The sequence below is a fragment of the Poecilia latipinna genome, unplaced genomic scaffold (genome assembly GCF_001443285.1).
Source record: "Poecilia latipinna isolate Pla-1442-1.1 unplaced genomic scaffold, P_latipinna-1.0 Scaffold28, whole genome shotgun sequence".
Classification (NCBI taxonomy): domain Eukaryota; kingdom Metazoa; phylum Chordata; class Actinopteri; order Cyprinodontiformes; family Poeciliidae; genus Poecilia; species Poecilia latipinna.
In genome coordinates, this window is record NW_015112644.1 from 150,024 (window position 1) to 163,391 (window position 13,368).

Sequence of the window (13,368 nt, forward strand, 5' to 3'; positions counted from 1 at the left end):
AAACTAACCATGTACAAATTCCTCTGAATTTCATCCAATGAATCTTTCTGAAGAGGTCCTTGCTCTGCTATTGGAGCCCAAATTTTATTTTTGTGCTCGAAATCCATAAAGGAATTTGATCTTTTTTTTTTTTTTTTTTGCTTTAGTTTCCTCAGTCTTTTACGCTGTCATTGTTTTGTGTCTAAACACCATCTGTTAAGAGCTTGTAGCCCCAAATCAGATGGAAATGAGCGAAAGAAGCAAAGAAGCAGTGGTGGGTGTCTCGGCTGTGAACACATCACCACACCACTCTAAAGACCTATGAGACATACAGGGAAATAACGAACCCCTGAATCTATAGTTTAATTGTTGTTAGGAGCAGTTTGATTAATATTAGTCCTTTCTTTTCTTCCTATTAATCAAATAAAACTCAAATAACACCCATAAAAGCTCTTATTTGTTTATTTTCTTTAATTATTGTGGGCATCTTGCAGTTCAGTTTTGGTCTCATTTGATAATTATAATTCATAAATTAACCTCTGCTGTTCTCTAGCTTTTAAATTCAATATATATATATATATTTTTAAATATATTTTGAATTTATTTCAAAATATTTGAAAGTTATCAAGTTATCGTCAATTTTCTTTTTCTCATAAAAAAAGTATCTGCCTCCAAACAAACTTTTATTATATTACATATTTCTTATGTTCATCATAGTTTCTTGAAAAACATGTAATTTAAAGCTTTTTCTAGATATTAAAGTTATGGTTGGCATAGAAAAGTGCACGTGCTTAAGGTTTTTCGTTTGACAATTTCATCATAAGAGTGTCCATTTGAATTAATTTCTGTTTTTAAATATCTTTTCTCTCTTTGCGAGAAGGACTATCATATGTCCTACCCTCTTTAATTAAAATTAAAGCTTATCTGATGTTTCTTATTGAAACCCTGAGAGAAACAAAATTAGTTTGACAGATGGTAGAGCCTGAGATAACCGTTTAAGTGCATATGTAAATTAATAATGAACAGAATAGTAGGACAAAAAGTAAGAGTGCCTGTCTATATTAAATCTCTACCGTGGTTATAGTCTGTGATGGAGTTGTCAGTCAGCTGCAAGGACAAAGAGGCATTGTCAGCCCCTGTAAAACCACATCTTCCTTTGTCTTTGTTCTCATCATTTTCTCCTTGTGGAAATCCTACACAATAGCGATGATATTCTGTGTCACAGGAAAGCTTAATGAAACCATTATTGTGGAAATTAAATAGATTGCAAGTTCAGCTTTCAGTCTTCTGAATTTCTTTTTTACAGGTGTTTTTGTTGAACACGGGGGAATAACGACTCAAAATGTTTGCAGCTCAAATTTTAACTTCAGATTGGTTAAAGATTTAGTGAACACCTCACGGGACATGCTGAAAGGATGCATTATTGATTAGTGTGACCACCTCAGGCATGTGAGTAGCGCAATTATGTTTGCAGCCACAATTCCCTGGAATAACAAAACTGCTGGTGAAACAAAAGTAGCCTTGTGATTTTACCACCCTGTTTTTCTAATGTCATTTTAATGATGGAGGATTTTAGATTTTTATTCATATTCACATGCCATTTCACCCACCTTTGACTGCATATGGGGAGTTTATAAATGCATCTTCCGTGTACATACTCGCGCTGCAACTATCATTTTGTGCTGCTCTGCTCTGATCAGTGTGCACGAGAAAAGTCTTAGAGAGCTGTGGAGGCTTCTGCTTTGATGCTAATGGTGTCAGAATTGGGTATCTGTTTCTGCTCTGTAAATGAGGATCTCAGCATGCGTCAGTGCGTCTCTTCAGAACTCCAACTTGTTTATGTGCTTTGAGCTTCTGTGATATTAATGTCTTTCCTTCTCCCTTCTCCCCCTCCCACCCCCCCTTCTGTCGCAACCCCCTCTGTGCAACTCCCATTCCCATGTTGTTTCCTGGAAGGTGTTACCAGGCATACTGCAGAAACATTGCTGTATCTTACCTGACAAGAAAACAGGTAAGGACTAAGCAGAGCGTCCCCTCTCTTCTAAACCCTCAACGCCGGGATAAAAGCAGAGTCACTCATGATTTTAATGAGTGCGTGGTCCTGAACATTTGTCTGTGTTGTGTTCGTCTACAGCTTGATGGTAATATATCTCACACAAATTGTATCTTTCTTGTTCCTCTCTGTCCAAATGAAACTGATTGTCAGTTTATGATTGTAATTTCCTCTTCAGCGTTCAGTAATTATCTTTGAACTACTAACTAGCTAGCAAAATTGCCAGATTTCGACACAGTCCAACAAACATCATGGTTTTGAGAGATGCACAGAGAATTCAGCCTCTGAATAATTTTGAGCTGGATTGGCCCTTACCAGTAACTGGGGGGGTCAGAAACTAAAATAATCTGTTTTTGAAATAAAGGCTGTTCTGACAAGGACACTTTTTAAAAAAATAAAACCTTTCTGAAAGGTAACTTTCTTCCGTCTGTGGCCAAATTAATGTCTTTGTTGGTATATACTGTAAGTTTACAGATTGCCAGAAACTATTTTTCAAAAAAGGGACTAGCAACAGGTTTTTCACCTTTTTCTGGTGAATCTAATGTAAAGCCATGCATCGTTTTCATTCTTCTCGAGTGCAGTGGTTGCTGCCCTCCTGAAGCACTCACAGGGTATAAAGTCCTTACTCAGCAGCCCCTTCCAGCTGCAGTCAGAGCCCCTCCCCAGCTACTTGCCCACCCTGCTAATCAATCGTGCATGTGCAAACCCTCCACTGGCTGATCCTCTTACAGTCAGAGCAGGATGTAAATAGAAAATTATTGTTTTCTAAAATAAACCATTTCTGTTGACTCCTTTGGCTCAAAGTTAATGTGGCTTGCATACAGAAAAAGTCAAAAATGATAATCTTTCACTGTCACTTGCAGGATTTAAATAGATCACAGGGTTCAAAGCCAAGCTGGACTTTAGTTAAAGTAGACTTAACAAGAAAACTGAATGGATAATTTTAAAATGGTTAAAAGGACTGGGGAGGTAAGAGTGGAAGAGATTATAAAGGACAGAGAGAATACAATGATGCACTTTTTATCTGCCTGTTATTAGATATGCTGGATTTAGAAACATTGGCAACTTTTTGGAAAGTAATGTTTTAAAATATCTTCAAAAAAGAGTTTACAAATGCTAGCTACTCACTACACTAATTACTCTTATCACATGCCAAACTCCAGTAATGTTGTGTTTAATTTACAATAATCATACAAGCTGTACAGCAGACAGTGGGATTTCCTCCTGTTTCTATTGTAAATAATTAAGTGCTTTTAGCATAAAGAAAATAATAAAATATTTGAACTCTGTTTTAGCTATTAAAAGAAAATTACATTTGAGTAAATTATCAGCAATTCAAAACTTTCTAGAATGTGCAGATTGTAAATAGGCCATAAAACTCTAGTTGATGCATCTCTAGTTACTTTGGTTCATTTGTCAAATTTAATTGACAAAGGGAGGGACACATTTGGGAGCAGTTACTGTGACTTGTGATGATGATGGGCTTCTTCACATCATTTCAGGTATGAAGAGGTTGCTGATGAAATTGAAGAGCAGGGAAATATATTCAGGTACCTGACCACTGTTCTAACCGTAATGACTTCCTTTGTACCTTTTTATGCGCGCTCCTTTGGCAGTTCAACTTCCCTAGCCCCTGGATTGCAATGAGACCGCATGCAAATGAGTCCACACTCCATTCATCTCATTACCAAAGCTTCAGATGCTGCTCGGGATGCAGGCGGATTGTTTTTTTTTGCTTTCTTTTTTAAAGGCTCGTGTCAATTTTGTCATGGTAATAATGCACCTTTGATATTATGACCTTGGTCTTCTGTTTTTGCATTTTGCTCATTTTTTTTTTTTTAGTTGCTACTACAGCGCATTGTCCTGATGTGACAGACAGAATCACAAAAGGGTGGAGCTGCAATCTTGAGTGTAATTAAATACATTGAAGCTTGCTACCTTGCCACATGTAACAACTCTAAGCCATTTCCATGTATGAAATTAATATTTTACATACTGCCAACGGCACTGTACTTGCATCCAAATAGTTTAACCTTTTTTACTGAGAATTTTGGGCAAAGTTGTGTTGGATAGAGCTAATCTTGCTTTCACTTTAGGATTTTTGCATCTGTATTGAGTTATGTGCAGGCAGTTAAGGTTGTGAAGAGCAGTTCACCTCTCTGAAAATGACGCTTTTCTGACTGAATGCATTTGTAAGAAAAGCACACAGCACATTACTTAGAAAAAAAACCCCTGCTCCATTAAAGTTTATTGATCACTGCTGAGCTGAATGAAACCAGGGCTGCTGCAAAGTAGCATTTACCTTGGCATCCTGTTGCCATAGAAACGAGGCTTGTAGATTCCAGCTTTGTGTTCAGTCCCATTTGTTAGCAGCATTACTCATTTTCATTGTTGTCAGATCTCGAATTTGAAGGTGATGACCAGGTGCTTTAAGTAAATACATCTTTTGGTTATGCTAATTAGAAAGTACATTATAGTTCTAATCTGATCTGAGGACACTTTTTGGTGTAAAATTTTGAAGTGGACCGAGAACATTTATTAAACACGACTTTAAGATCAAACAACAGAAAATGGATTTAATCTGCTGGTGATGGTGATTGTTTGCTGCATTCTGTGTTTTTATGTTCATGTGCCCTACTGTGCTAAGTTATATTGAATTATGGCGCCCTCTTCTGACCAGCATCTCAGATCTCACAGTTTGCACTCAGAAAGTTCTCCCATCTGTTCTCAAATTATTCTCTGTGCTTTGACAGCATTTGCATAAAAAAAAAAAAAAAAACTTAAAGAAAGAGGCTTATCTTTCACTCTGCCTGTCACTGCCATCCCAACCCCCCCTCCTCTGCTCCTAATGGACTCCATATGTAGAACTTCTGTCCCGATGAGCACTCTGTACTTCTATGCTTCTCATTCGCAGAGCTTTTCTATTTATAGACATGAATTAATGTGTGACGATTTGACAATTTTTGGTGCCTCTTCTCATGTCCGTGCTTATCTTGCATCCTGCCATCATGGTCTTCCTGTGGCTTCATCAAAGCCAAATGCTTGCGTCTTAGTGATCACGTGTTCAGAGCCATCGAATGAGGATGCGAGGGATTTTGCTGCACATAAGAATTTAGCGAATGTCTCACAGAATCTGATGCCTTTATTTAGGTGTCATGTCATTACAATAGCCGGAACTACACAGTTAAATACTTACATTGTCTTTTAATGTATTGGAAACTTTCCATTTAACATGTTCTTATTCTTGGAGATTTAATTTTGTTTCTCTTTTACTTGCCAAGTTTTAATATCACATGCAATTGCTCAAATTTATACATGATGCTGCCCTCCTTGTTTAAATTCCTGCTGTTCATAGTGCAACTTAGCATTATTGTCATGCATATTTTAAAACCAGGACATGGCTGTGGCCTGGGCCTGTGTGATATTCACTAACGGCATGCAGCACTTTCAGTTGCATGAGTAGAGCATTCAGAGTAGTAGCTTTGCATGGAGCCTACCAAAAAAGGTTGTTCTAGATGTAGCGGCATAAAACCTTTCAAAAAGCTCCACTTTTTCAGGCCTTTGTCAGAATTAAAAATGACTAAACCTGCAACAGACTTTAACTTTGAACATTATGCTTTACTTGCTAATAAACTCAAAACATGATTTCAAAGATACTACATTGAAATAAAAACAAATAATATAGGAAACAGTTTTGTGACACTGTTTTTATATAATAAGATGAATATTTGTGCTATCTTATGTTTGTTTTATTCTAATCAGTTGTCCCAGTTTTTTTCCTTGTACCTTTATCTCTGAAGTAAGTGTTTGTGTTTGTCAGCGCAGCTCATGGCAGTTTGTTTTGAAGGGTTCCTCTGAAACAAACAAACAAAACAAAAAAAATCAATAGCCAGATAGCATTTTTTCCATGCAGTATCCACAATACCTGCTTATCCTTGCAGAGTTCTGGTGGGGCTATCTTTAGCTGTCATTGGGTGAGAGGAGAGGTAATTCCAGGGTAGATCGTCAATCAGCCAGGACAAACAACTCATACCTAAGACAACTTGGAGAGACCAATTAACCTGACAGTCATGTCTTTGGGCTGTGGGAGGAAGGTAGAGAACCCAGAGAGAATCTGTGCATGTAGACTTCATTCGAGGCTGGAATTCAAACAACATGACCCTCTGCAAGCCAACAGTTTTACCAACTGTTCTTTTTTTTTTTTTTTTTTCTATACCCAGAACCATCAATTAGCTTCTTAACTACTAAAGCGTTGAGATTTATGTGTGTGTCATGGAGAATTTACCTGAAGACATTTTGCCATTAAAACAAATCAACCCACCGGACTTATGGTTCCAGATGAGAGGTTAAGAAAATTCCTTTGAAAATCTCACAAATCTACATGTAAGGGAGTGTTTCAGTCCTAATCTCACTCGATCCTTCGTTTTCCATTTGTCCTGGTTCAGAAACGGCAACATCCCTGAGCTGCAGTGGCTTTAATGGCTCTTGTGCCTTATGGAGCCCCTGTCTGGAGTCACGACATGTCCATCTTAATGCTTCACATGTCCTGTCTGAGCTTCTTCATCCCACTGTGAATCTTTCTGACACGAGAATGAAACAGCAGCTGCTCTATTAGCTCGGGTAATTAACGGGCGGGCTGTCGCGTTCCTCTGTGGCATTGTAGAGAACACTCTCGCAGTACATCCTTCCCCACATTTCAGACACTTTGCTTCGGATATACAAAGAATATTCAGAACTTATGTAAACTTGACTTGCAGGGAGAAGAGCAAATTGATGAGAGCTGGCAGTCTAATTCTTTCCTAATTCCTGCAGTGAGTGTTTACCCTTGACAACCAGCTCATCAACTCTCTCTTTTCCTCGGCGCTCCCTCCAGCACCATGAAGGCAGACTCACTGAACTGTTAAGAGTGGGTAGCTTTGCAGCAAGACTTTTTTTCTTCCCCTCTGGAGCGCTTCCTCTAAATATGCAGACAGCTGAAGTTCCAAGTTAATAGTATAGAAAAAGATCCAGTTATACTGCATCACAAAGAAACTTAAAATTTACCATCACAGATTCTTTTGATCAGCAACAAAGTAAAAAAAAAAAACACCAAAAAAACAAACATTTCATATAGAAATCATTTTATTGGCCTAAGGGATGCATCATCTTTCAATTGATTATCTCCTGCATGATAATTTTCAGCTCTTTGCGTCTCGCCTTGGTAATAAGATTCTTTATGTTTGTCAAAAGTTTTCATTATTGTTATAATTTTATTTTTGCAACAGTGTTGGTGTAGAGGTTCCTAAAGGTCTTAAAAATGTAACAATTGAAACTGATGCTCTGTGTTACTTGACTGCTATCTATGGACTGGCTTATCCTTTGAGCTAATAGGTTTTCATTTAAGTATGAATGGTTCAAATATACCTTACAGTTAAGTTCAACCGGACAGTCCAGTACAGAACCATTTGGTTTTGGCTTATTTTTTTCAATTGCTGGTGTGACAATTTGATAAAAATGAACAGCCATTTTTTTTTTTCTTTTGAATTATGAAAATCAGAGAGCCTGCTGATATTCCATAATTTTTGTGCTTGTCCCTGTGGAGACTTCTGTCATTGAAGTTAGTCAGGAGGACACCTGGCCTCTGTAGACTGCATATCTCAGCCTTCCTGACATAATGAGTCAACTGGTGAGGAAGATTTGATTTCACATGGAGTCCGTAAGTCGGTTAGGTAGCTTATCATGGATGACAATGTCATAGAGTTCAGCAAGAAAGGCGACCTGTTTCTGTTGCTCTGCTGAAAAGCTTCTCATTTTCTCCTCGTCTCCTTGCCTCCCTCCTCATTGGCTCTCTGATTACTTCAACACATTGTGCTTCTGCGCTCATCAACAATCAGTTCACAACCTGTACCATCCACATGATTAGAACTGTAGTCTGTTTTCACTGTTGCAGCAGTAAAAAAAAAAGAGCTTACTCCTTCTATGTTATGTTTATCAAAACAGAATGACAATGGCAAAAATATAAAATTTCACTTTATCTGTTTTTTTTTTCTCTAATTTTCACATTACAACCACAGATGAAAACTTATTTTGTTTGTGTTTTAAAGGTCTAACGTAACGCAGTGTTTATAAAAAATAAAGAAGCATGATGATGAATAAAAATCTGCACAGCATGAGGTGAAAATATATATTTTATTCTGATACCTCTAAATTAAATCCTGTGAAATCAAATACCTTTGAATCATACTGAATTACTAAATAGAGTGCACCTGTGTTTAGTTTAATAGTACGGAAACATGTTTTTCTGTTGACTGGGCAACGTTTTGTATACACTCCAGAATCTGACTTGTTTGAGTGAAAGAATAAAGCCCGGGTTGAAAGGAAGTCATGAAAAGTTCTCTTTTTAAATACAGCAAACATGTGGAAAAGTGTTATAGTTAGATGAGACTTGCTGGTCTGCATGCAAAGCACCAAGTGTGCCATGCAGCACATTGTAATGTGGGTGTTTGTCTTCAGCAGAAACATGGAAACTGGTTAAAGTTGATGAGAAGCTAAATTTATAATAATGGTAGAAAGCTACAAAAAAAAAAAAAAAAAAACCCTGAGATTACAGCTAAGGCTCACGTATAGTCACCAAATGCATACTTATAGCACACTTTTCACATTTTATTACTAAATTATTGATCCATTTCCTTCTCGTGACCAACTGTACACTGCTTTGTCTTGGCTTATCATCAAAACCCAGTAAAACAGATGGAGGTGTGTGGTTGTACATAATCTGATAGCTTTTAGGGATATGATTCCTTTTCCAGATCACTCTAGTGTTAATGAGAGATGTAAATATTTAGATAATGAAAGTGCAAATAATGATACACCTGTCTTGCTTAAAATTGGATTATGCAAAAAATAGACACATTTGTGTTGTATGCTGAATTTATTGTAATGATATAATTTGTTGGCACAAAGGAAGCTGGCTTTCCTCAAGCTTCCTCTTGGCGTTCGTTGAGGAAACCCGAGAGGAGACCGCATCATGCTACCTGCATGGTAGTACCTCCTGCTTTCATGGAACAGCTTGATAGAATTGGGGTTGCAAGGTGAAGTAGGCGGGTGATTGTAAAAGCTTGTCTGCAGTCTGCAGCATGGCTGATCAGTTAGATTGCTTTTTGAAGTACAAAGTTTCCTGAAAATGTATCCGTGGATGAAGATGGTCAGAACATGCAAAAATTATAGCCTGTGTTGTGATACTGAAGAAAAATGTTTCACAATTAGTTTCTATGGATAATCAAAGCTATTTCACACGAACAGGAGAGCACTAAAACTTTAAAATTGTTTTAGTATGTGTTTAAAAAGTATAAGAAGAATTAATAGACTTTATAAATTGCACATACGTTTTGTCCCAAATATAGGTGTGTTCTGTCTCTCATGTGTTTCTATTGCTGTTGGTGCTTTCTGTTTGTCCTCACATTAAATTGATTTTCTTTAAGTTCAGTTTTTGCAAATTTTCACAACTGGAAGCATTGATGACTTGTGCAAAATTGCTTGTATTAACCTTTTGAATGAAGGATTAAGGATGCTACTGGGGGTCATGTCAACAGTTTAGATGAGTAATGGAAAAAAACAAAAGAAAAAAAAAAAAAAAAAACCTGCTCCATAAATGCCAACCCCGCAAATTCAAAATAGTTCTTTGCACCCTTGTCTGCCCAAAATGAAAAGAAAATTATATCCACTCACTCATTTCAGGCTTTTCCTGAGGTCAGTAGTTTTTAAATTACACACCATACAGTTGTCTCTTGACATTATTGCCCTTCTGAAGCAGTCCAACACGACATTTAACTTGGTGTGTTGCAAAGACATTTATTTCTTAGATGCTATCATTAAAAAAAAAAAAAAATCAAATGATCTGTGGATAAAATATAGAGATGAAACTGATTTCCAAACTCAGATTTTCTAAGAGAAAACCTGGCAGTGTAGAATTTTAGCTGTTTCCAGTTTCCATTTGGCAGGTCAGGACCAGTAAACCGTAAAATCTCCCAATTCCGGTTCAATTTCACAGTGGCTTTAAAAACGGCGACAAGCTAAATGACAGATGTATCTAGATATAGAAAGAGAAAATATGAATGGAAAAGACTTTTCTTTTATGGATTATTTGTTATTTAAAGCAGCCGCTCCTGTATGGTTAGTTGAATAGCCTCAGTGTTAGACCAGAGAAGAGGAAGACGAGGTTTTTCTAAAATGATGTGATCAAAAGATTGCCCGTCCAACCTGAAACCGTGTAAAACATTGTGGAGATTTCATGTTTATGACAGTTCAGCTCAGATTACAACACGGATAATAATTTTGAAAGGCCGTGTTGGATACACAAACGTTTTCCTCTTTGATATCAAGCAGTTATTCCCTTTTTTTTCATCCTGCTACTTTCCCTGCAGCCCATGTTGTTGTTGCACTCAATGTTCTGGACATGTTTCTCCCACAGCCGCAATTACACCGAAACAACACTACTTATCCCAGTTCTCATTATTAACACGAAGGCAGTTGTGAATAGATGGTACTCGTTTAGTAGCCCGAAGCTCTCTGACACCTGACAAGGAGAGTTGAACACTTCTCTTGTTTCAAGCATGCAAAACAATGCAACAATACCAAATAAATAGTATCCCTTTATCTGCTATTGCATGGGAACCATTGTGCGCCCACAGTTCCGCTGCCGTTTAAACGGAACTGAAATATAAAAGTGAAAACGGCAGTTTCATTGGCTACATTTGTCCTGCTTTTTGCTGCTGTCAGATGTGTAAGTCCCGAGAAATGGGTGATAACTCATGCTATCACCTTTAACAAAAAGAAACATTTTCTCCGCCTGTCAGCCTGGATTTTTGTCTGTGTGGTATTTACAGAGGCTCAGATTTAGTTTTGGTGCCATGATTGTAACAAATAACAGCAGCCATGTCTGCTTCCGACATCCGTTTGTTTTTAGAGGAAAAGGGCATTATCTGTGGAGGAGCTGCAGCCATTGGTCCGGCAATTGGCTGCATGGAGAAGCTGACCATAATGTGATTTTTTTTTTTTTTTTTTTTTTTCAGGATCAAACCGAACATGAGAGGAAAAACTCAAATTGCTGTTCTGCTGTAATATTTTTCTTTTGAACATATATTATTGGTATTTGTATGTAGATACACCTTGTAAAATGATTAGGTGTGTATGCAAAGGTTTTGCAATAACTTGTGATCGTATAGGAATAAATAATAAGCATTTACACATACGCACTCTCAATTTCAATCTATAAATTAAAAAGGGGGTTTTGTTTACCTACGATCATTTCTTGGCCAAATCACTTTTTCTTGTATCTGCAACTCGGATACCAGCAGCTTTTAGCAGTTGGTATTTTTTGTGCACTCCATGTATCACAAGTCTGATCTGGGAGAATACTGTTTACTGTGGTTGTGGCTGGGTGTGGCTGACATAACTACACACATATGGGTAAAACTGCCCCATTTTGGATCCACAGGGCCTCAATTCAGAATTGGCAAACTTCTTCAGGGCAGAAAGAGACTGTTTGCTTTAACTATTTCGAGCAAGAGTTGACACTCTAAAGAAGATTTGTCTGATTTCCCGATTTTTGTCAATTTTTGTTTTACATTCTGTTGACAAATTCCCCACAAGGCATAGTGAAATCACAAGTAGAAATCGTTTAGCAGCTTGTGACACCGTGTGGTATTTTTATTGCACAAAATGACCTCCGGTTCATTCTGTCTATAATCATTTGAGCTCTGTGGTAGAGCAATGTTGGGGATAACTGCCAAAGTACAACCCCTCACTGCTTCTGTAATGATGTCCTGCCTGCTTGATTTCGCCTCTTATGGTCAGAGCCACGCGTCTGACTGGTCAGACGATAAAAGATGACCAGTATCAGACTCATTTCGCAGCTCATCAGGACAGTGCAGGCCTAACGAGCAGAGAGCATTTGGGTGAATGAAAAGAATTACGAAGCTATAAAATAAAACAAGCCATAAGAAGTGGTTGACTATTAATTTTATTACATATATTTGATTTTAAAAAATTAAAGATCTTTGGGATTATACCAGTGGTATTATTTTTGTAATACATTTAATTTTGTTTAGGGATTCATAAAGTATTTTGGAGTTTAATTGAACTGAATACGTTGAGAAAATCGGAGTATAAATCATATAGTTTATTTGTTTAGTTATATTTTATCAGTCAGCACATCACTTTGTCTTTCAGTGGTGTGTTTTTTTAAGATCTGTATCCTGATATCTTGAAAATAAATATATCAGTTTTAATGCAAAAGCAAATCCAGATGATATCTAAATATTTCAAGCTAAAACCAAGAATTAGAGTAAGACTATAACATGCATAGCACACTGACCCTCTTAAAATGTTGGTTGGAATTATCATTAATGAAGACATGCAGGTACTTTGAGGAAGCTCATTTCTAAACTCCCATTTAGTTGAAAACTCAGTCGTTGTGTTATAAAAACCTGAAAAAAAAATAAAAATAGAAATTTGAGTCAGAAGAAATATTGAGTTTTGAAATGGATAATGACTGTGGGTCAAAGTCAACAGAATCATAAAACAATGACAACTTTATCTGCTTTCAAGATGGATCCCATACATTTTCTGTCAAGAATTGAACTCTGCTTTGCAGAAATTGGCCTTATGCTCCAACACACTGTCACCTATTGATGAAGATTAATGAAGAAACGCCTCAACACAGCAAACAGAAATAGACACAGTTGATCAGAAAACACGTTGCAGTTACTAACACTTAGATATTACAAACAAATCATAGACTTTTCTAATATATTTACTGTATGCTGCGGATATTTAGACCAGAGTACTCATCATGCTTTCACAAAGAGTTTGTATTTCTTTAATTAGACAGATTTCTGTCATTCATTTTGCCACCCTCAGATATGGAAAACAACACAGTAACTCTCATTTGTATGCATGCAGAAACCAATTTCGCTGCTCATGGCCAAAAAAAAAAAAAAGAAACGCTCCAAGAAGCCACTCCACCCAAATGAACAGACAGACAGTTATGAAGACACATGGCTGTTATCTTGTCCATCCATCTACTGTCCCTGACAACACAGACCTAATGAGAGCCTCTTGGGACCACCACAGGGGGAAACATGCACCGGGGTCTTATTAGAACAGCAGTGATCGTGTTCCTCCCTTCACCGTCTAGCATCAGCAGAGAACATCGGGGATTAATGATAAGGACATGCAAAGCTGCCTTGAACTTATAAATTGCATTTTACATTATCAGCGGAAGTGAAAGTAAACCCAACCATCACTCTATTTTAAAGCTAAATGTACTGAGAGGTTACAGGAAATTAGTGAGTAAA

The 13,368-nt window shown here is 37.2% G+C and overlaps 1 protein-coding gene across 4 annotated transcripts in view; it reads left to right on the top strand.

Annotated features, from left to right (window-relative positions):
• Positions 1 to 13,368, top strand: part of dlgap2a (discs, large (Drosophila) homolog-associated protein 2a) — a 182,786-nt gene that overhangs the window by 17,250 nt on the left and 152,168 nt on the right. For all 4 annotated transcript variants that reach the window (XM_015039417.1, XM_015039425.1, XM_015039390.1 and 1 more), the window contains exon 2: positions 1,936 to 1,990. In XM_015039417.1, the coding sequence (XP_014894903.1) occupies positions 1,936 to 1,990 (55 nt within the window). The remainder of the gene's footprint in view (positions 1 to 1,935; positions 1,991 to 13,368) is intronic.